This window comes from Carcharodon carcharias, chromosome 11, assembly GCF_017639515.1.
Source record: "Carcharodon carcharias isolate sCarCar2 chromosome 11, sCarCar2.pri, whole genome shotgun sequence".
In the NCBI taxonomy this organism is placed as follows: domain Eukaryota; kingdom Metazoa; phylum Chordata; class Chondrichthyes; order Lamniformes; family Lamnidae; genus Carcharodon; species Carcharodon carcharias.
In genome coordinates, this window is record NC_054477.1 from 44,888,629 (window position 1) to 44,913,763 (window position 25,135).

At 42.5% G+C, this 25,135-nt stretch overlaps 1 protein-coding gene across 2 annotated transcripts in view; it reads right to left on the reverse strand.

The window, feature by feature from the left end:
* The window catches only part of b3glcta (beta 3-glucosyltransferase a), a 234,110-nt gene that overhangs the window by 171,767 nt on the left and 37,208 nt on the right, over window positions 1–25,135 (reverse strand). Inside the window, exons 1-2 of one of the 2 annotated variants that reach the window (XM_041198586.1) lie at window positions 17,091–17,153; window positions 16,891–17,000 (exon numbers count right to left, since the gene is read on the reverse strand). In XM_041198586.1, coding sequence (XP_041054520.1) covers window positions 16,891–17,000; window positions 17,091–17,115 — 135 coding nt within the window. In that variant the 5' untranslated portion in view covers window positions 17,116–17,153. Of the gene's footprint in view, window positions 1–16,890; window positions 17,001–17,090; window positions 17,154–25,135 lie in introns of those variants that run through there. The other variant, XM_041198585.1, reaches the window with a different exon arrangement.

The window sequence follows — 25,135 nt, forward strand, 5'->3', positions numbered from 1 at the left end:
AAGCACTTCCAAGGAGCAGACCCAGCACCACCCTGCGGGAGATGTTGGGGATAAGTAATAGAAATGTTTCTTTCCCAGTGCCAGCCACACCCTGTTAACTAAATTGGGAATAATAGCTCCATAAGTCCACAGTTGGCAAAGGGTTTAGGTGGTTTGATTTTGTGACAAAGTTTCACCATGAATTTCCTTTTCAACAAATGTTGAGAAACAGCTCAGGGTGACGTGTATTTTCTGTTTTAAGATACATCTAAGTGAACAGTCACATTCCTAATTACTGCAACATATACTATTTTGTAGTGAACACTTTACTTAGTCATCCTATGCCCTCATTACACATTATTTAACTGAGGAATTCACATGGTGCCATTCACTACAGTGTTCAATTCCTGATTCTTGCTACCTTTTACTTAGATATTGGATGAAAGTTTTCTTGTGGAAGTGATCACTGACACTGTAACAGAATAGAATTTATAACATAAAATTCAAGAGCATAACAATCACCGTTTTTCACCTTCACAACATTGTCTGTCTTGTCCACAATCTCAGTCCTATTGTCACTGAAATCATAATCCAGGTCTTCTTTGCACTAGGTTTGATTATTCTGCTGTCTTTGTTAACCTTGTGAATTCTACCTGCCACATGGAAATTCCACCGCCATCATCCTATTCACATCCCTCTCTCTTTCAATCTTTATCGACTCCCATTCCAGAATTTATTGATTTCAAAATCTAAAACATCATCTACAAATCCTTCCATGGTTCCACTTCTTCTACCTTTGCAATCTCCTTCGGCCTCATATTCCAGCAGCACCCCAATTCTTCTGGCTCTGGCCTCCTTTGCAACCCCCACTCCAACTTTGGCTGTGAAGCCTTCTGGCTTGGCTTCCACGTTGTGGAAGACTCTCCATGAACCTTTCTACTTTGCTATCCCCCTCTTCTTAAAAAATCTTCCCTTTCTGATCCTAATCTTCAATAGGCCTTGTCCCAACATGCCCAATTGCTTCTCTTATATCTGTGAATACTGAGATGTTTTATTACCTTCAGCCACTATAGAATCTGTAAATCATTGTCCAAGGGCAATGAAGCAAAAAGATAGAAAGTTTGAGTAAGGTATCTTGTCCACTTATGTAGATGGACTTAAAATCCAATAAAAATTATAACTATAATTTTTTAAAAATTCTTTCATTTAAGGATTTATAGTGCAAAGACAATGCCTAGAAACAAGCTATGAGATGCACATTTCATTTATATTACTCCAGAGAAAACACCAAAAACTTATTCCTGGAATAAATTCTGTATTCCACTATTCCCCACTGACAGCCTTCTATATATTGAGCTTGTTCGTGGTTTGGCACAAAAATCTTATATGGGCATGAACTAATGAAACTATTGTTAATCTGTCAATGTAATTCTAAGGTTTTATATCTGAACTAAGACACATACGTTTCTACCTTCATTTAGGTTGTTTTGTCATACATAATGGGTATTAACGGTCATAATGGACCATTTTCTTTTAGAACATTATAGCAATTGTTTTTGTGATAATAAGTAGCTTAGTAACAGTAGCAAGTCCCTGAAGTTATCATGACCTGGGATCAAACATAAGTAAAAATTACAACCTTTAATAGAAAAGGTTTATGTGGTGCATAAGAACTTGTATTCATTACAACAATTACAAGGCTATCTTGATCTAACAGACTATTCTCCAGGTACTTTTTGTCCTTGTGTGTTATGATGAAGGAAATTATGAAATTGACAAAATCCTGTGAATTAAAACAGTTCACTTGGGGTCAATATTAGAAACAGACCTTTATACAAGTTATTCCAGAAATTCTTTGATGAGAATTTTAAATGAATTTACTAAACTGTGTTTGTCTCCCAAAGATGCTGCTGAATACTTCCAGCACTTTGTTCTTATTCCAAGACTCTGAATCCTAATTTGCACCAAGTCTGTTCATCCATTGCCACTGTACTCGCTGAACTACATTGATTCCTGATCCATCGACACCATGATATTAAAATTCTCACCCTCATGTTCAGACCTTTTCGTGATCTCACTCCTCCATACATCTGAAACCTCATCCAGCCCTATGACCCTTCAAGGATTCTGCGATCCATCAAATCTTTTGGTCATCGTCCATTTTATTTGGCTCACCATTGGCAGCCGTCCCCTTAAATTGTCTAGACACTAAGTTCTGGAATTCTTTCCTTAACTATTCAACTTCTCTCATCTCCTTTAAGATGTTCCTTAAAAGCATCTCTCTTTGATCAATCAATGCTAATGTATCCTTCTTTAGCTCTGTGTCAAATTTTTTATCTAATGACGTTTCCTGTGTTAAAGACACTATAGAATTTGGCTGAACTGTGATTCCCTCCTCAATTCAATAGTTCTCTAACCTTTATTTTTTAAATTCATACATGAAAATTGGCTATTTGGAAAGGGTGCCTTAGATTTAGCATCAACTCATACACCAGCGTGAGTTGGTGCCTTCTCAGAGGAATGAAAATTTGGGAGAAAACTTGGGGAGCGAGGTGGATTTCTAAATAAAACTCTTGCAGCACCCTTAATTAAAGGGATTGATATCAGAAATCAAAGACAGCAGACTCTTCAATAACATCACCAAAAGACTTCAACTGCACAGAACTTCCACAACATCATTGCCACCTATTGGTGATTTTAAATCCTCAAAATAACAAACACAGTTCCAACATTTGATACGGTACATATTAAAACTCAGGATACTGGGGGCATTACTAACTTCATATTAAATCCAAAAACTTTGCAAAAAAGCAATTCAAAAGTAATTTGAATAAGTGTTAAAGGAACATTCCAGATAAAACACTACAATAACCTTAAACTTCAGCATTCACATCGCCTTCATATTACTTTTGTGGCTGGATATGGAAACACGACGTCCATATACACAAATCCTTAAAAGCTGGCAGGGCAGGTTGGCTAAAAAGTATATGGGTTACTCTGGTTTATAATCAGAGGAATAGAATATAAAAGAAAAGAGATCACGCCAGAATTTTATAAATCACTAGTTAGGCTTTACATGGAGTATTATAGAACATTATGGGAAATGCACTTCAGATAACATGAAAAGGCCTGAAAAAGGGTACAGAAGATGTTGCCAGGAATGAGGAACTTCAGGTATAGGGACAGGTGGGAAAAGTCAGAACACACTATTCAAGAAAGGACAGAGAGAAAACAGGGAACTGCCAGCCAGTTAGCCTGACATCAGTCATCAGAAAAATGCTGGAACCCAGTATTAAGGAAGTGGTAACAGGGCACGTAGAAAATCATAAAACCTGGTGAACAATCGTGTTATGAAAGGGAAATTGCCTTTGATAAATCTATTGGAGTTTTTGAGGATGTAGCTAATAGGGTAGATAAAGGTAGAAATTAGCAGACATAGCATATGTAGATTTTCAAAAGACATTCAATAATGTGCCACATGAAAGGTTGTTGCACAAAACACAGCTCATGGGGTTGGGGGTGATTAATATATTAGTATGATTAGAGGATTGGTTAAGGGATAGAAAACAAAGAGTAGGAAGAAATTGGTCTTGTTGCGGTTAGCAGGCTGTTACAAGTGGTTTGCTGCAAGGATCAATGCTAGGGCTTTAGTGATTTACAATTTATATTAAAAACATAAATGTGAATAATTGATGTTTGATGATGATACAAAGCTAGGTGGGGCAGCATGCTGTGAGCAAGACACAAAGCGTCTGCAAAGGGATATTGATAGGTTAAGTGAGTGGACAACAGATGGCAGATGCAGGATACTGTGGGGGGATGAGGTTATCTACTTTGGTAGGAAAAATAGAAATACAGAATTTTTTTTTTTAAATGCTGAGTAATTATTAAATATTGGTGCTCAGAAGAATTTAGGTGCAATGCACAGAAAGTTAACATACAGATACAGCAAGCAATTAGGAAGGCAAATGTATGTTGGCCTTTATTGCAAGGGGATTGGAGTAAAGAGTAAGCTAGTGTTGCTGCAATGCACAGGGCTTTGGCTAGACTACACCTGGAGTACTGATAACAATATTGGTCTCTATACCTAAGGGAGGATATACTTGCCTTCGAGGGGGTGCAATGAATGTTCACCAAGCAACTCGCACTGGGTTGAAAAGGTTATGCTATGAGGAGAGATTGAGTTGAATGGACCTACACTCAACTTTAGAAGAATGAGGGCTGATCTTATTGAAAAATAAAAGATCCTAAGAGGGTTTGACAAGGTGGGTGCTGAGGATGTTTCCTTTGGGTGGACAGTCAGAAGTAAGGGACATAGTCTCAGGAATGAGGCTGGCCATTTAGGGCTAAGATGAGGAGCGTTCTTCACTAAAAGGGTTGTGAATCTTTAAGCATTCAGATTTCTGGGGTATAGGATAGTTATTGAATCTCTTCAAGGCTGAGATCAATAGACTTTTGTGAGATTCTTAACGGATATGGGGAGGAGGCGGAAAAGTGGAGTTGAGGTTCCAAATTAGCCATAATCTTACTGAATGATGCAGCAAGTTTGAGGGGCAATATGGCCTACTCCTGTCTGCATTTCTTATGTTTTATATACTGTTCTTGACTGTCCAGCTGAGAACAGAGTGTTGAGGTGACCTAATAGAGGCTTTCAAGATGGTGGGTGGTTTTGACTAAGCAGATAAAGAGAAAAATTACTCCCTTGTGACTGGGTCAATAGTATAGGTTATGGATTCAACATCATTGGCAAAATATCTGGAAAAGAGACAAGGATAAATATTTTCACTTACAGAATTGCCAGGATCTGGAACATTCCAAAAACATACCATCCAACATGGTGGTGTAATGATTCCATAAATAATGTTGAAATGGAGTTGAACAGGTGCATGAGGATGAAGAACTTACAGGTTTATAGACAAAAAGCAGGAGTAAGATGAAGCCCTGTGGCTACTTCAAAGATCCAGCACAGACACAACGGGCTAAAGGGCCTCCTTCAATGCTGCACATTTCCATGATTTTATTTATAGTTTGTCATTTAATATTGGGCCCAGACCTTCTGCCTCCACTAAAAGCCAAACTAAGTAATCAAAAGTGATGCATCAAGCTCAGACTTGTAAAGGCTAAAGTTTACAGGTAAAATTAGATGGAATATGCCCCATTGAGTTTCTATTACGCACAATGTGCAAATTAGTTTTGACCAGCAACTTTCGCCTTCACCACCAAGATGAGCTCGTCAGAAACAAATACACACAACCCTGGAGACTCAGTGTGGTGGTGGAAAGAAAAGTTGGCGTGGATCCCACTGGCCAGAGGAACAGGGTGTCATGCCAGATCATCCGCTTTTCACCTAATTATGTATGCATAAATGAGAAGCACATCATATCACGTAGTGGGGTGGGCCAGGATTTGTCCACCCCACTGTTACCACATCGGCTCCTATTTTTGGGTGCTATATTTAAGCCGCACTCTCACACACATTCACTCTCTGCAGCCCAGGACTTGTTGTGGCAAGCATCAGAATGGTCCTGAGAAAAAGCAAGTGCTGTGTCCCAAAGCTCTCCAGGTTTGTGAACAAAAAATAAAAGTTAGGATCTATCAAGCCGGGTTCCACCCTGGGATTTGACTTGTCCAGTAGTAACATCAGCTGGGATCATAACACAAGTTTTAGAGCAGGCTCGGGGTCACCATCTGCTTAGCACAGATTCTGGGCCACAGCAGGCAGAGGCAGTGACAGCAAAGATCACCAACATTCGGAGGACTGCTGGAGGCCAGGCTCCCGCTGAGTCTGAGCCTGATCATGAGCCTCTGGGATCAGCCCTCAGAGAGATGTTGGTGCTTTGAAGGCAGGCAGGGTTGTCAGAGGCCGTCAGAAGATTCAAACAAAACATGGAGGAGTCCGACCATGATCTGTCGATGTCGTGGCGCCAACATGCCAGTGCATCAAGGTCACCATTGGAAGGATGTTGACCGCCATGGAAACCTCGGTCCAGCAATTTGTGCCAGATATGTGCTCGGTCCTGCACACCATCGCTATAGCCATGAGTGCGATCCGTCAGTGGTTAGATCCGAGGGGGCCAGGGCACCTCGTTCTCCCTCCAGGAGCCTCTTCTCCTCAAGGAGTCAGGGAGGGGCCCTCGGGTACCCACAGGGAGAAGGAGCGTCAGTCGGACACCTTGAAGCTATCTACCCAGGACTCTCCAAGGCTGTCCAGCCACTCCAAATCCACTCTGCCTGTGACCCCAGCAACTCCAGCTGCTCCGGCCAAGGAGGGTGCAGCTGCCCCACAGCAGGAGACACAAAGGCGGCCAGGACTCTCCAGGCCTTGGGTCTCCAGAGGATGCCTGCCAAGGTCAACACTGACAACAGAGCATAGCAGTCAGCAGGCTGCCTTTACTTCTGCTGCAGATGTCGGGGAAGCACCTAGACATAGTGGTAAGAAAAATTAAGAAATACTGCATGCACAAAATTGGCACGGGTGATCACTCACTGTATATACTTTGCAAATCTGTAAATATATTTTGCTTATCTGAAAGTCTCATCTGTGAATGGCTCTTCTATCTGGTGCAAAATGCCCCAAGGTCATTCAAGTGTAACAGATGCATCCCCTCCTCACTTATCTCCCAACGTGTCCCTCGAGTCTATGGTGTTTCGCACAGTGAGTCGCCTTTCTGTCCACAGCAGCAACATGAACAAAGCCAGTTGCTCAATCGCGATGCTGGTTCAGCCATGGATATGTAAGACTTGCGTCAGAGCATCATATCACGCGGCCTCACGAGTATAGATTTTGCTGTTGGGTTTATTCTCCTGATGCTGCACTGAAGACTGGTCTCTGTTGATCTTACAGGTTTTAATAGTCACCCGCACTGGAGTCACTCTAACTTGGGGCATATTTCGATGGCCTCCATGTAATGTCTATCAGGCTTGGGTATGGGTTGCATTTCAAGCAATTGTCAGGGACCTTAGGCACTCATGGCAGCCTGTAATATGATATCATGGCTGTGTGCATGGTTAGACATCACTCCCATAGTAGCTCCCACTCTCCAACTGCATGGTGCAGAGCTACAGACCTAGCTTGCACTTGGTGACTCTAGAAATGTCTACTAGGCAGCCGTGACTACGCAAGATCAGAGGTGTGTGTCTAGGCTCCTGCTGCCAGACTATTAAATGGGAGGATGCTGCTTTGGACCTGAAGGTCTGGCTACAGGGGCTTAACATAATCCCTGAGCTAGCTCTCAGATAGACAATTGACATGGTTATCTGACTGTGACAGTGCATTCAGTATATCTGAAACAGCTGTAATGAAAATGTGGAGGCTCAAATGGGATCAGAGCAAAGCTCCACTACATCTGATGTGTGGGCTTTATTATTAACTAAGTTACTGAGTAATGCCTAATTACAGGGTTGACATTTACTGGGCCACCTCACACCCAGATGCCAAAAACAATGCTGGAAGTGAACTTGGGAAGCTCCAGACCAAGGCTGGGTCATAATTGCTGGTCAATGATCAGAGGATGGTGCTGCTGAAGCTCCCACTGTGCACATAAAGGTGACCTGACTCGCAAGCTCGCATCCGTGACTGAATGTGACAGATCACAGCATCCTAAAGAATGATCTCATGCTGGAGACTCTGTATGAGGACAAGGCCAGAACATTATTCTTGCATGCGGGACGGCCTGTGGAGAGATGCCGCAGTCCAGATTCAAATCAGCCCTCAGGTGTCCAGGCAAGAACCAGTGATAGAGGATTGTCGTCCTCAAAGTGCCTTGCAACGTTCCAAGCATACTGTCATGAGTGCACTGAGGTTTGCCGTGCTGCTTTTTCCTCTTGAAAGCTGCTACAGGCAGTGAAATGTTGGTGCAATGCTTGAAAAGAGTACATCATGTATAATTTCTTCATATGTGCACTGGAGTTCTTAGCCCATATCAGAATGGCCACATGCCCCAGAAGCTGCCTCGTCTTCCAAGGATGAGGCCATCATCATGCAAGATTGTGACTACTTATTCTGAGATGGATGTCCTTCATTGAGGGTATCTCGCATAGACCTGTATAATCTGCTTTTGGTGGTCACAGATCAGCTGCACGTTGAGAGAGTGGAAGCCTTTTCTATTGATGAATTAGAGTGGCTGCTGCCAGGGAGCTCTTAAAGCCACAACTGATAGCACCCTGCACCCGTGGGAAGCTGGAGATCACTGCAAATCCGACTGTTCTGGCAGTCTGGCTGGCTTCATCCAGTGAAAACTGGACGTAATTACGTGCCTTACTGAATAGGGCACCAGCGACCTCTCGGATATAGTAATGAGTGGAGGATTGTGACATACCACAGAGGTCCCCTGTGAAGCCATGGAATGAGCCGCTCGCAAAAACATTGAGTGCGGTGGTCACCTTTAGAGCCACCGGTAAGAGATGGCCTCCCAGGCCATGTAGTGTCATATCTTCTGGAAGAATGTGGCAAATGTGAGCCACCATATCCCTTGACAAGCAAAGGCACCTTGGATACTGTCTCTCACTCATCTACAAGTAGGAGATGCATCTTTGGTACACCCTGGGTAGTGCCAAATGCCTCCTTGGAAGTGGTCTCTCTGCTTCAGCTTCTGAATCATGATGGTCTATGTTCCTCAGGGCGAAGCTCTTCCATTTGCCCTGCCTGATGGTGATGGACCCTTCTCCTCAGTTGCACAAGAGCCATGAAAAGCTTTTCCTGCTGCCTCTATTCTGCATTCCTCCTCATTTCTGTGGAAAAATTGAACAGGGACATGATTGAACATGACTCTGCAATGATCACTTTCCATCACCAAATTAGTGAGTCACTGTGAAGCCCTTGGGTTGCCCTCATTCCAGGCATTCCATCCCCAGATCCTCCCTTGCAGCTGTCGCAGAGCCTTATGGGTCACTGGAAGCTGAACGACCACCGCCTCACCTCCATCCCCACTCCAGCTATGACAGCGCTTTCACAAAGGGAGTTGGATCTAGATGAGTTCAGCCAGGGGCCATCAGCCTCAGTCAGGGCACTGTCAGGCTGCCTCAGTTGGAGTAGACTAGAGCACAACCTTGCACTTATGTAATGACTGTAATCGTTGAGACGTGTAAAGCCTGAACCTCTCAGATGCAATGTGTAGAGATCTTTAGAGCAATTTGCATATGTACTTTAGCCGTGGCCCCTTTACAGTTGGATCCTTCTGACCTTTGCGCATTCTTATGAGGGGGACAAATGGTCATCCAAACCCAATCAACACTTGGCCCCAAGCCATAATGGATTCTCGCAAGATGGCACACCACAAGTTAAGGTGCCCAAATCCTTCAATTGGCAATTGCATCTTCCTAACAGGTCTCAGCTGAGCCTTGCTCTCCATGTCCTGACGCGGAAAATATTAGGATGCCCCTTCTATCGGCCCAAAAGTGCATTAGTTGATTCCTCCTACAAGATCTCAAACCCCTCCCTGGTGATTTTTTTCCTAGATTATTTTTCAATCTGCATCATTCTATCAGTTGTCAAAAGGGTGCTGCCCCACTTCTATTATGAGACCAGCTTCCAACACAATCCGCAACCCCCCTTCCCGCCTCCCCAACCATGACCATCCAAGTGCCTCCTTTTACTCTGGAAGAGCATCATGTGCAAGTTTCCCTCCCTCTGATCACTCTCCTGTCTCCCCCTCTAATCCTGGAGCCCATCATGATTTTTCTGAACATCCCCGTCTTCCTCCCTGAAACATTTTCTGTTCATGTCCCGATGCTCCATGTCGACCTGACCCCTCCCCACCTTGAGGCCCTATGCGTATTGACCGACTGAGACTATCCCCACCATGAGACCATCGAGTGCCCCCCTCTTACTTACCTGCCCCCCATTTACAGGCTGCAGATGCATCCCCTGACTATGACTGTGTCATCTGGCCCCAATACCAAGCCACCAACCCCCAGAATCAATATGTATGAGGGGCTGACCACTCCCTGCACACCATGCTGTGCGCAACTGAAACAGAACGGACAAGCTATCCCCCTTTCTGGACTGGGACCAGGGCATATGCACTATGCACAACCTTGTAGCACATTGCAGTTCCAGGACTGCCTTTGCTTTCTCCCAACTATATGGTGTTCAGAGCCCCAGGAGCATCTCTGCTTTCTGGCCTTGACTATATGGTGTGCACAGCTTCAGGGCTGCCTTAGACTTTCACCTCCTCTTCCTTCTGCCCCTTCAACCCTTACCAGTCATGTGTCTCTATCCACCCCTTCCTTCCTGTGCTCCAGTCAACACCTCCCCACCCGAGTCATGTGTCTCTGTCCAAAGCTTGCCTTGCTTCTGTCTAGTCTCATCCCACCCCCAGGTTAAGCGTGTCTCTTCCAGCCTCTTCCCTTGCCTCTGTCTAGTCTCAACACCCCAGCCCCCACCTCAGTCAAGCATGATCCTTACAACCCTCCCCCGCCTTCCCGCTGGTCTTGCCCAAGCAGCTTTGGCACTGAGTTAGAGCAGCCATGAATGTAGCAGAGTGAAAAGGTGGGCAAACGCTGCATTCACAAACCTCGAAAGCATGATTGAAGTGCAGTTCGCCAGGTGCATGCCTGTTATAGCTGGTCAGGATTCACAACAGTCGAATTAACCACCGGTGTGGCCGTTTGATTTGGAGTGGGGGACATGATTCTGGCGAGCTGGGTTTTTAATGAGCATTCATGAGATGCAAAGGCATGCAAGTGCAGTTCATGACAAGGCATGGTGGGCAACCTGACCCACCATGAAAATTTGGAGTAGAAAATTATGCTAGCAGGACCGGAAAATTCCACCCATATTTTCGCCCACAATCAATTGGAGCAACACCATTGTGACAGTTAATTCTTGTTTTTAATGGGCTTTAGTTTGATTAAATATCGTGAAGCCAATCATAAGAGCCTTTCACTCTATTCGCATCAGAAAAATATCCTGTAATTTAACGCTATATCTTACACAGACACAATGATCAATAAGCAACTGAAGACGTCTCTTGGTCTCTCCTGGAAATTCCAGTTTCAATCTATTACTTACGCCTTCCAAATATAACTAATAATTCTCTGCATCACTAATCCAGTATATTCCAATAACACTTACAATACATCTCAATTAACAATACAAAATTGGGAAAGGGGAAGCTGCATAAGTTATGAACATGAACGTTCATTTACATCTTGGTCTAGATTTTCCTGTAAAAGCTTTGCATTACTACAACATAAGGCAATTTGTCCCATTTCTTTGGGGAAGTTCACAAAATTATCGCATAACTAGGGTCGTAGATAGGGCTTTAAACTAAATAGTGGGGGGAAGGGTTCAGTTGTATGGAAATAAAAAAAAGTTTAAGGAGAGGGTAAGAGTACAGGTTAGTGATGAGGCTGATTGCTATCAAAAAGTGAAAGGAAGGGACAGAGTGTTTGAACGGCATATTGCACCAAAGAATCATATAAGAGTAGGGAAAATTGACAATAGGGCAAACTTAAAAGCCTTTGTTTCTGAATGCACGTAGCATTCGGAATAAAACTAATGAATTAACAGCGCAAATAGAGATACATAGGTATGATTTGGTGGTGATTACTGAGATGTGGTTACAGGGAGAACAGGTTTGGGAGTTGAATATCCAAGGGTACTCAGTGTTTAGGAAGGATAGGCAGGAAAGAAGAGGAGGTGGTGAAGCTTTGTTAGTAAAGGAAGAGATCAGTGCTGTACTGAGGAATGATATAGGCACTGGAAAGCAAGACATGGAGTCAGTCTGGGTAGAAATAAGAAATAGTAAGGGAAAGAAGTCCCTGGTGGGAGTAAACTATAGGTCCCCAAACAGTAGTTTAGCAGCAGGGCACAGGATAAACCAGGAAATACTGGGAACATGTAAGAAAGGCACGGCAATAATCATGGGTGATTTTAATATGCATATAGACTGGATTAATTAAATTGGCAAGGGTAGCCTTGAGGGAGAGTTCATAGAGTGTATTAGAGATTGTTTCTTGGAACAATAATGTTGTGGACCCAACCAGGGAGCGGGCTATTCTGGATTTGGTTTTATGTAATGAGATGGAATTAATTAATGATCTCAGAGTAAAGGATCCTCCAGTGAAGAATGATCATAGCATGGTGGAATTTCAAGTTCAGTTTGAGAGCGAGAAACTTGAGTCCCACACTAGTGTTCTGGAGTTAAACAAAGGTAACTACATAGGCATGAGGGTAGATTTGGCCCTAGTGGACTGGGCAGGAAGGCTACGAGGTAGGACAATTGATGAACAGTGGCAGATATTTATCCTCCCAAGTAAAGTATATCCCAATGAGGAAGAAAGATGGTAAGAGGAGGAAAATGCATCCATGGCTAAGCAAGGAAGTTAAAGATAACTTAAAGGCAAAAACCAAAGTGCATACCAAATTGCAAAGGTCAGTGTCAGGCTGGAAGATTGGGAAACTTTTAAAGATCAACAATGGGTTACTAAAAAAAATACTAAAAAGAGCAAAAGTGAATTATGAAAGAAAATAGCGCAAAATGTAAAAACTGATAGCAAAAGCTCCTACAAGTATATAAAAGGAAAGAGAGTAGCTAAAGTGAATGTTGGTCCCTTAGAGGACGAGATTGGGGAGTTAATAGTGGGGAACGCAGAAATGGCAGAGACGCTTAATCAATATTTTGCCTCAGTTTTCACAGTGGAGGACACTAGTACCACCTCAATAGTAACAGGTAGTGCAGAGGATATAGAGGAGAAACTTAGAACAATCACCATCATTAGAGAAAAAGTACTGAGCAAACTATTGGAATTAAAGGGTGACAAGTCCCCAGGACCTGATGGCCTACATCCCAGGGACTTAAAGGAAGTGGAAGCGGAGATAGTGGATGCATTGGCTATAATATTCCAAAATTCCCTGGGTTCCGGAAAGGTTCCAGTGGATTGGAAAAATGCTAATACAACGCCCTTATTCAAAAAGGGGGGGAGGCAGAAAGTAGAAAGCTATAGACCAGTTAGTTTAACATCTGTCATTGGGAAATTGTTGGAATCCGTTATTAAGAAGTAGTAATGGGGCATTTGGAAAGTCAAAATGCAATCCATCAGAGTCAGCATGGTTTTATGAAGAGCAAATCATGTTTGACTAATTTGCTAGAGCTCTTTGAAGATGTGACAAGCAAAGTGGATAATGGGGAACCTGTAGATGTGGTATATGGACTTCCAGAAGGCCTTTGATAAGGTGCCACACAAAAGATTAATACACAAGGTAAGATCACACGGAGTTAGAGGTAATATATTAGCTTGGATAGAGGATTGGCTAACCAACAGAAAGCAGAGAGTCAGGATAAATGGATCTTTTTCTGGATGGCAAGCTGTAACTAGTGGGGTGCCACAGGGTTCGGTCCTTGGGATCCCAACTATTTACAATCTATATTAATGACTTGGATTCAGGGATAGAAGGTACTAAAGCTAAATTTGTAGATGACACCAAAATAGGTGGGAAAGTAAGTTGCAATGAAGAAATAAGAAATTTACAAATGGATATGGACAGGTTAAGTGAATGGGCCAAAATTTGGTAGATGGAGTTTAACGTGGATAAGTGTGAGGTTATCCATTTTTGTCAGAAGAATAAAAAGGCAACTTATTATTTAAATGGAGAGAAACTTCAGAATGCTTCAGTGCAGAGGGATCTGGGTGTCCTCGTGCATGAATCGCTGAAAGCTAGTATGCATCTACAGCAGGTAATAAAGAAGGCAAATGGAATTTGGCATTTATTGCTAAAGGAATAGAGTATAAAAATAGGGAAGTGTTGTTGCGACTGGACAAGGCATTGGTGTGACTGCACTGGTGTACTGTGCACAGTTTTGGTCCCCTTGTTTGAGGAAGGATGTAGTTGCATTGGAGGCGGATCAGAGGAGGTTCACTAGATTATTTCCAGAGATGTGGGGCTGGTCTTATGAGGAGTGACTGAGCAGTTTAGGCCTATACTCGCAAGAGTTTAGAAGGATGAGAGATCTAGTTGAGGAATAAAAGATGCTAAAGGGGATAGACAAAGTAGACGTGGAGTGGATGTTTCCCCATGTGGGGCATTCTAGAACGAGAGGTCATTGTTTTAGGCTAAGGGGTGGTAGATTTAAATCAGAGGTGAGGAGGAATTAATTTTCTCAAAGGGTCATGAATCTGTGGAATTCACTACCTCAGTGCAGTGGATGCCAGGATGCTGAATAAGTTTAAGAAGGAGATAGACAGATTTTTAATTAGAAACGGGTTGAAAGGTTATAGGGAGGGGGCAGGAAATTGGAGTTGAGGCCGAAATGAGAACAGCCATGATTGTAATGAATGGCAGGGCAAGCTCGAGGGGCTGAATTGCCTACTCCTGCTTCTAGTTCTTACGTTCTTATGTTAATGCCAGGTTTATGCTGAAACATGCCAGATGTGAATTTCCTTGATTGTTTGTGCCGCCTCCCCTGCTGAAACCCTCTGCTGCTTATCCCCACTGCACCCCAGCCTCCCATGCAACAAACCAGCTCAAATAGGTTTCCTAGATTTATGCAAAAGAAATACTGGAATAGATTTACAAGCAAAAATACAGGTGTAGCATGGTACAAGCTCACCTGATGTCAGCACAACTGAGATTTCTGGGGGGTTGATAGGGATTTCCTTTTTTAAAAAATAATTCTCCTTGAGATCTGCACTGTACATAATCATAGTGCTGTCAGTCATCAGTGTACCCAAGCTATTTCAGAATTGCCTCCAGCAAAGCAATTGAGCACTGCTACAAATTCAGGTATAAGTTCTAAGCAGCAAGGTGCAGAAACTATGTAAATTTCGACAACGTTCTACGTAATTGCAATCCAGAAATTTCCAGTCTCCAATTTATAACTAGCTTCACTTCTAAAATGTATATAAGTAAATATGCTCAACTAATTATTTTGTTAGCTTAAGATAATTTTAGATCAGTGTTCTGCGGGTCGTGAAAACAAATTGTTTTTTGACAATGTTCCTTCTAATTTCCCTTTGCTGTGAGGTGCCTTTAAGATTACTGCGTGGCTGCGCATGCACACATCTTAAAGGGAACGCTGCTTGAATGCAGCCTGTTTGTCCCTCAAGTTTTTTTTTATTCATTTGCGGGATGTGGGCTTCTCTGGCTGAGCCAGCATTTATTGCCAATCCCTAGTTGCCCTTGAAAAGGTGGTGGTGAACTGCCTTCTTGAACCGCTGCAGTCCATGTGGTATAGGTACACCCACACAGTGCTGTAAGGAAGGGAGTTCCAGGATTTTGACCCTGCAACAGTGAAGGAACGACAATATATTGCTAAGTCAAGATGGTGAGTGACTTGGAGGGGAACTTCCAGGTGGTGGAGTTCCCATCTAAGTGACACATTCCTATTTGCTGCACAGTCACACATGCATACAGCTTTAAACTGATACAAAAATTTATACATTACATATAATATTTATTCAACTTAGATAAAAGAGTGTTCAATTCACTGTGCATTTTAGACCAGGTTCTTCACAATGTTTTTGGTTCTGTATTATTAGTTAGCTCTCTCCCAAGTTCTCAAATATTTGTGCAAGTCAGAATTGGTTTTATTCAATCTAACAAGGAGTGATTTCTTCATTTTAATCTGGTTAAGATTTACCATTATTTGTAATTCATTTTTGTCAAAAAATTTAATTCCTGAGGAATAAAATATTTTTCACATCCTTCACATCATTAGCTTACATCCCCAGGTAGGATACAACACATATTTGATATATAAATTAGCTTGTAGTCCTTGGTTTAATGCTGTACATATTTGGTTCATACAAAATCTCTATGTATCCCTATGCCTGACTTCAGAAATACAGCCCTTACTGTAATAATGCAGATTTTCTACTTTCGAAATAAACCATCCTGGCCTCTGCAAGTTTGAATGCCATTCATGCTGAATTATGGGCTGGTTTCTGCAGTCAATTTATGTGCATAAAAACAGGTTTAGAATTACATGAAACCATGTTATTTGGTACTGTTGTAGTAAGTTTACCAGGAGATGCTCATCCTAACAACCTGGGCTAAGTTGAAACCCAGGTGCTAGAGGTGGACAAAGAGTACCCTTAATCAAAGCACCAGTTAGTCCATTATAATCACGCACTGCATTTATTAAAGACACAATGAAGCATCATGAAGCCTATTTTTGTCCAAATCAACATTTCAAAATTCCAAAGGCTTACACAGTTGCAGTAACAGGCTCTGTCTCTACTCAGGCAGAGTAGATTAACTTCATGTTGTCACTTCATAGGTTTCTACTTGTTCTCTTTGCTATATTTTAAATATATTTATATATATTCCAAAATATTATCGTCATTCTTTGTGAAATATAGGCCAAGTTCATAAATTTGCATTTTGAGACCTGTAATATGCTGGGAAATGTGTTTTGGAATCCAGTATCAATGGAGAAATCAAATGTTATTGGGAACGAAATTGGTTAATGTCAGTAGTGCAAATTGGTGATATGGCAGTCCACCTTACACCACACTCAACTTTCCAGTGACTTTAACAAAGAAGAAAATTGGGCACAGTGTAAAATGGTCTGCTGATTCACTATCGGCCCATTTTGCTCTACTTTGCTCTCATTATGTTCACATGCTTTGGGCTTTAATCATCATTATAAAACAAACCAATGCCATTTCCTGACTTTAAAAAGTTATCTGAGCTTCAGGACATTTTAGCACACATACAGCACAACAAAAAAAGATGCTATTGAAAATCAGCTTACTGTTATCCTGACTCATCTCTAAACTAAAATGCCAATTTCAGATGATTAAAAAGAGAGACATCAGTCTTTTCAGCTGTAAGGCTTTATGATTGAAACAACCTAAATGTTAATCTCCAAGCAAGGCTAGTTTATCCTTTATTGCATGTAGCTGCAAAACAATTCACTACCGCTATGTGGATTAACATGGTTGGTTGTACATTCTTCAGATACTAACCTGACTAAAAGCCTCAGCCTGCAGTAAGATATCCTGTTTGAGTTTGGTTGCTTGACTTGCATGGAAGGATTGCTTTTGACTCTGAATAACAAAAACAATTTCATCGATCTCTGTAAAACAGAAAAGCAACATCAAGGATAATGTAAGATTATGTTTAAATACATAAATCTGGTTCAATATAATCTTTTAGCAATAAGAACCATTCAAAAATGATTCAGTTTCCATATTTTCTTGTTTTGCAAATTTTGTGCTCAGCCAAATGGCCAGACCTTATTTCTGAGCAAATAATGGATACTCCCAAGTTATCTGCAGAGGAAAAGGAAGCAGAGCAAACTTCCCTCTACAATGTGCCAACAATGGACTTGTGCGGCATCTTCCACAAAAACATGATGTAATCTATCTGAGTGAAACTACCACTTTAATACCAAACGCTACTGAATTGTTTTGCCTCGTGAACTCACAGCCAATAGGACTGGGGCTGCTGAAACTCTTTTCATATGTGACCAATGTCCCCTCTAAATGCTTTCGTTTTTGCGTAGCCAAATCATTTGAACGCACAAATCTTTCAGTTCTTTTTGCGTGGCCAAACACACACACGAGTTGTATCTTAAAGAAGACCATTTGTGAATGGCATGCACTTCCAAGTTGCTGCATGCAGCTTAGGCCACGCAGGTTGCAGGGAACATTAGGATGAATTATACGAGGTGTTGGATTCCCAGCCTAACCTAGCAAAAAGTTGAGGAGTCCACCGAGGGGATCACCAGTTAGTTGCCTTTATTAGGCTAGAGGTGGGATTTCCAACCTTATGAGATAGGAAGTCCCACCTCAGAAAGCTACCAGCCAATCAGCGGCCAGCAGCTCTCCAGATTTTCAGGAAAGAGGTGTGCGGCATTGAATCAGGATTTGGGTTAGTGAATGGAGTCTCATCAGGTGCCAAGCTGCTAGGCCCCGACACGGGGTGGGGGGAGCTGTGGGGGGGGGGGGGGATGCTGTTAAGGAAGAATCCCTCCCCTTGCCCACTAGCAGCCAATGCAAGGAGACCTGCTAGGCTGGGCATTTGGCATGGGCCTCTCCAGCTACCAGTGAAATCCCAGCAGAGGTATGAGACCCTTAAGTGGGAATTAATTGCCCACTTAAGGGCTCAACTGGCCCACCGGTGAGTAGGCTACCCAATGCCATCTCCTACCAATGGTATAATTGCAGTGGGGACAGGAGCGGGCACGTAAGCAGCAGTTAAGCTGCCCACTCGATTTAAGAAGTCCCTAGCCTTCAAGCCCGTCAGTGGGGGAGTGAAAAATCAAGCCCATTGCATGTGACCTTTAAAGCCAATAGTCAGCAGGATTTGGCCATATTTCTACACAGACCTGAGGTGAAGGTCTAACATCATCCAATTTCCCCAGCTGCTATTTTTGGGGGTAAATCACGTCTTAAAAGTATGAGGAGAGAAAAAAAAATCATTTCAATGTTCTTGTTCAGCTACTTTGAGCCCAATTTTAACCCTGTGTACATGAATGGGTTCTGAGTGAGTGAAAATCGGGCCCTTAGTCTCACACACCTTTTAACAATCAAGGGAAGCAAGTGAATTGGGATTAGCCTTCTACTGATAGCATTTTTATGCCAACAACTGGAATAAAAGTGTGGGTTGTGAAGTGCCCTCAGTTGCGAATGAAACTGGAGAATCCCTCTTCCATCACACTTGATTTGGATTTCCATATATCAATGCTCCATACCACTGGGTCTCATGTTGCTAGGATACATTAATGCACAAAAACTTTATGCAACAACATTTTCTACTAGTATAACATTTTAATGCAAAGAGGCGAATTGTAATACTCTCAGACAGAATATTAGAAAACATCTGTCACCTAATGGTCACTCCTTCTCTGTCACCCCTAACCTGGAGCTGCTGCAGTGGAATCCGAGGGGCTACAGTGGGGTGATATTTCCCCAGGATTGGGGGGGCGGGGAGGCAGTGGTGGTGGAGGGATAGCCCCTCCAACCAAGCAGGCCTGGATAGAACTGACCAAGAAAGCCAGCATCAAAAATATGCTCCGTTTAACCTGGAGGCAGAGCACTAAAGGATCCAGGACTCCAGGAGGGAATAACATGTGAGTGACATAACACTTTCAGGTGCAAATCCCCACATTCCAACTTCACTTCTCTCAGCTGAGTAGCCAACACTCACGCTCATCCTATTGCCCTCTTGCACCCATGCCTCACAGTCACCCTCTACAAATGTTTTCCTTCTCTTCTCTCCACGCCAGCCATTACAAACATTCACATGTCTGAGTTCTCTCCTGGTAGGAGAAGAGAGCGCACAACTTGGCAAGAGGCAGAGATCCTGGGGATGTGGGTGGCCTCCAGTGACAGGCACCATATCAGCCACTGACAATACCTTCTGACCTGCTCCACTGGGAAAGCTGTCTTATTCCAGGAAACAGCAGATGTCAGCAGTGACCTGCTGTGAGCCTCAGCCTCCTGAGGCACTGGTGTTCAGACATGTCAAGAGAGCTGATCCTTGTAGTCGTTGTGTTGGGGGTCTCGCCTACTTCTAGCTGGATCTCAGTGTCCATCTCCTTTCGCATGTGGATGGGCAAGTGTCTGAGGAAAAGGCTGGTTCTGTGTTGCTCCTGCTGATGGCAGCGGTGTTGCTTCTAATCTCACCCCTCACTAGAGGTACCAAGTATAACCACATATTCAAAATGCCATGGTGTTGGCTGGCAACAGAGAAGTGTAGCTGAAGATGAGTGAAACGCTAGACAAGTGAAGTGCGTTCCAAGAAGCTCACAACCACCTGTCAAGTAGGGAAAGCACTCAAAGTGCTTTAAACAACACCCTTTCACCTGGTCATGGCTAGAACTCTTCAGTTTCATTGAACAAAGCCTTCCCAGCTTGTCAGTTTCACTGAAGAAGCTCTTCCCCCTGTGCACTTGCCTCAGTGACACTGGCAAATTGCTGACAGGTCGGAAAACTAGAACTGAGTGTTAAAACAGTTTTATGCTGCTTAATTATCTTGGACAAATCTAAAGAAGGTTCCCTGCTCACCTTCAATTCCACCCTGGTGAAAGCCAGAAGAGGGCAGGATGATGCTGGGATCCTGACCCAATCTCAATTTCAGGAAATTGAACTCCCCACACTCACATAAACCCACCTCCCCTTGCCTGGGAAAACTATCCCCCTTAATTTCCTAATCACATTCTTTCTGAGGCCCTAAAAATTGCACAACTCTTCACCTCCTCCAACTTTCCTTCCGCTTACGATCTTCTGGCTTTTAAAACACAAGCTTCAAATCACTCAATCTAAACTAAGTATGATTCACTTGCCCTCCTCTGGTACTCTTTCCCATGTTGTTGTGTTCTGCATTATCTTTAACGGTGTCCTTTACACAGGTTTCCAAAAAGTAAGTACATACTCAACAACTTGTTATTAACCATTCAGGGCCAGATGCAGATTAACTAACTTGAAAACTGATAATTCGATTCAATCGAGGTGTCAGTTGAATGAAATCCTCCATTAAAATTTGAAATATTGTAGAATAAAATTACTTATCAATTAAAAGTACTTATCAGAAGCAAAATTCAACTTCAGCAGAGAAGAAAATGGGTGCTAATGGATCATTGTGCACCCCACATGATTTTCCTTCCATTAAAGTCAATTGAAAGGAAATTCGGGTGGGGTGAATTGCAGGTGACCAATCAGTTAATGCCCTTTTCTACACAAACCCAAGGTTGGGGGGATGGGATCCTGAGAGGAGGTTCAGCAGGAGGAGATGCACAGCCAAAATTAGAAGAGAGAGCAAGTGAGTCTGGAAGGCATAGCGATTATAGGCCAATTAAGGCACAAGGAAGTTTGGCAAGGTTAGGTGGTATTTATTTTAATGCAAGGAGTCCATAAGGCAAATGAGTTAAGGGTACAAATTAACACATTGAAGTATGATGTCATTGCTGTCACAGAGACATGGTTAAGAGAGAGACAGGATTGGCCGCTCAATATTCCAGGATATAGGGTCTTCAGGCGAGACAGGGAAGGAGATAAAAGAGGAGGAGGTATTGCAATATTGATCAAGGAACCAATTACTGCAGTAAGGAGGGATGACATCTTAAAAGGCTCCTCAAATGAAACCATATTGGCAGAACTAAAAACAAAAAAGGAGCAATCACATTGCTGGGAGTGTACTATAGGCCCCCAAACAGTCAGAGAGAAATACAAGAGCAAATATGCAGGCAAATTTCAGAGAAATGTAAAAATAATAGGGTAGTAATAGTGGGGAATTTCAACTTCCCCAACATTAACTGGGTTAGTCACAGTGTGATAGGTTTAAAGCGAGCGGAATTTTTAAAATGCATCCAGGAGAGCTTTTTAAGCCAATACGTGGTCCTGGACTTAATTTTAGGGAATGAAGCCAGTTGTTATGGAAAAGGACAAGGATGGGCCAGATATCAGAGTTCTAACTTGGGGGATAGCCAATTGTAATAAGATCAGATATGATTTAGCCAGAGTGGACTGGGAGCAGCTACTTTAGGTAAATCTGCATCAGAGCAGTGAGACTCATTCAAGACGGAAATAGGGAGAGTACAGGGTCAACATATTCCAGTAAAGGCAAAGGGTGAGACTAACAAATCCAGGGAACCCTGGATGTCGAGGGATATACAGGATTGGATAAAAGAGAAAAGGGGAGGCTTATGGCAGATAGCGAGGGCTCAAAACAGTGAAAGCCCTAGAGGAGTATAGAATGTATACAGGGGATCTTAAAAAGGAAATTAAGAGAGCAAAAAGAGGGCATGAAAAACATTGGCAGGTAAAATAAAGGAAAATCCAAAGTTATTTTACAAGTACATTAAAAGTGAGAGGATAACTAGGGAAAGAGTAGGGCCCATTAAGGACCATAGTGGTAATTTGTGTGTGGAGCCAGAAGAGGTAGGTAGGGTTCTAAATGAATATTTTGTGTCGGTGTTCACAAGAGAGAGGGGCGACGTAGGTATGGAAATCAGGCAGAAAGACAGCGATATAATGAAAGAAATTAGCATAAAGGGAGGAGGTTCTAAGTGGTCTGGCAGGCTTAAAAGTAGATAAATCTCCAGGCCTGGATGAAATGTATCCCCAGGCTGTTCAGTGAGGCAAGGGAGGAGATATCAGGGGCGCTGGCAATAATTTTCAATACTTCTTTGGCCACAGGAGAGGTACCAGAGGACTGGAGGACAGCCAATTACTGTTATTCAAGAAGGGAGGAAGGGATAAACCAGAAAACTACAGGCCAGTCATTCTAGCCTCAGTGGCGGGGAAACTATTGGAAGCAATTCTGAGGGACAGAATTAATCTACACTTGGAGAGGCAGGGATTAATCAAGGGCAGTCACCATGGTTTTGTTAAGGGGAGGTCATGTCTGACCAATTTGATTGACTTTTTCGACAAGGTGACCAGCTGTGTACATGAGGGCAATGCATTTGACGTAGTCTACTTGGACTTCAGCAAGGCTTTTGATAAGGTCCCGCATGGGAGACTGATAACGATGGTAAGAGCCATGGGATCCAAGGCAATGTGGCAAATTGGATCCAGAATTGGCTGAGTGGCAAGAAGCAGAGGGTGATAGTCGAGGGGTAGTTTTGTGACTGGATGCCTGTGTCCAGTGAGGTTCCACAGGGATCGGTGTTGGGTCCCTTGCTGTTTGTGGTATATATAAATGATTTAGACTTGAATGTAGGAGAGTTGATCAGTAAGTTCGCAGATGACACGAAAATTGGTGGGGTGGTAAATAGTGAGGAGAATAGCCTTAGATTACAGGAGGCTTTGGACGGGCTGGTCAGATGGGCTGATCAGTGGCAAATGGATTTTAATCTGGATAAATGTGAGGTGATGGACTTGGGCAGAACAAACAAGGCATGGAAACACACAATGAATGGTAGGACCCTGGGAAGTACCAAGGATCAGAGGTACCTTGGTGTGCATGTCCACCGGTCCCTTAAGATAGCGGGACAGGTAGATGAGGTGGTTAAGAAGGTATATGGGATACATGTCTTTATTAGCAGAGGCAAAGAATATAAGAACAGGGAGCTGGAACTGTATAAAGCGCTGGTTAGGCTACAGCTAGAACATTGCATGCAGTTCTGGAATCCGCATTATAGGAAGGATGTGATTGCACTAGAGATAGTGCAGAGGAGATTTACCAGGATGTTGCCTGGGCTGGAGAGTTTTAGTTGTGAGAAGAGATTGGATAGACTGGGGTTATTTTCCCTGGAGCAGAGGAGATTGAGGGGGGACATGATTGAGGTGTATAAAATTATGAGAGGCATAGATAAGGTAGACAGGAAGGAGTTTTCCCCTTGGTGGAGGGATCAATAACTAGGGGGGCTTAGATTTAAGATAAGGGGCAGGAGGTTTAGAGGGGATGTGAGGAAGAATTTTTTCACCCAGAGGGTGGTCGGAATCTGGAACTCACTGTCTGAAAGGGTAGTAGAGGCAGAAACCCTCATAACATTGAAGAAGTATTTGGATGTGCACTTGCGATGCTATGGCATACAAGGTTATGGGCTTAATGCTGGAAAATGGGATTAGAATAGTTAGGTACTTGTTTGACCAATTCAGACTCAATGGGCCAAAGGGTCTTTTACTGTGCTGTAGACCTCTATGACTATGACTCGGTATTTATTCCCATTATCTTTAGAATTTATAAATCAATAACCTGATTTGTTAAATCTATAAATGTTTTAGCTTAAGAAATGCATTTATTACAGAAAATGTATGCTTATTCAGTGGATTACATGCCATTATCCAAAAAAGACTTTTAATATTTAGCGTATAAAATCTAGAGAAAGATTGTTCATAGTGCAGCCAACCCTGGGAACAAGGACGGATGAAATTATAAAACGTACCTCTGAATCTTAAAGTGAAGTACTACAAGGGATACTGTGCAACATTCTTAATCATCTCAATGGATATCCCAGACACTCTGCAAATGATTCGACAATATTATGTGGAGCAGTGAGCTCCCAAAAGCAGAACACTTGGAATCCCTATGAGCCTTTAACTGAAATTCCACACAAAGTGGATCCTATAAATTATACAGCTAACCAAACTAGATCATCAAATGTTTATCGATGAGGAAGACTATATTATCCTTATTAATTCATCCATCTAGTCACACCCTGCTTTCCTCCCATTACTGCAACCAGTTGTTTCCAGAATGTTATCAAGTTTTAACCTCTCTACCAGGAATCAATTATTGATCATTTTCTGTGTGAACCTGAATAAGGGTTATTCTTATGACAAAAAATAAAAGCTACTTCAGCTGCAGTGCTCAGCAAGGAGAAGTCTTTGCAGAGAAGAAAGCTTCATCTGACAACTAATTCCAGTTTTGACACTGCTGGGACAATACTTCAACTTTCAGGAATGCTACAAGACAATCATCGCACTTGCAGTTGTGCTAGCATAGATAATGTAAGAATGAACAAACTTGCATTTATAAAGCACCTTTCACAGCCTCAGGACTAGCTAAAATGTTTCACAGCCAATTTTTTAGGTGTAGAAAATACTGAAATGAAGGGGAATGGGGAGGCAATTTGCACACAACAGAGTGTCAAAAACAGGAATAATGTAAACAACCTATTAAACTTTTCAGTAATGCTGGATGAGGGATGATTGTTGAGCATCCATGAGGGCTCCACTGCTCTTGGAATAATGCCATAGGTATATTTTACATCCTGAAGTCACTGGATTAAAGAGTCTCTGGGAAGTCCAAAATTGTACAGAAAATCAATGATATAATCACTTGCACGGTAACAAAAATGTCAGAAAAAATTAACTCCATGTTCTAATTTCCCGATATTCTATTTGTTTAAAACATAAACCAAAAATTGTACAAAATTGAGAAAGCTGTTAAAAAAGGCTTACAGAAACGATGCCTTTATAGAGGCGTAGAGTACAAAAGCAAGGAACTTGAAGTATTGCGGTCAATTCTGGGAACCACAATTTAGGAAAGATGTTAACCTTAGAGTGAGGATAAAGGATAATTACTGGAATGTACCAGGGATGAAGGCTCTATAATGAGGGGAGAACAATGCAGCTGGAATTTCTCTCCTTCCAGCAGAGAATGTTAAGGGGGGATTTGATAGAGGTATTCAAAATCATGAAGGATTTTGATAAGAGTAAATAAGGAGAAACTGCTTCCTGTGGCATGAGGGCCAGTAACCAGAGGACACTGATTTAATATGATTGACAAAAGAATCAGAAGTGACATGAGGAAAATATT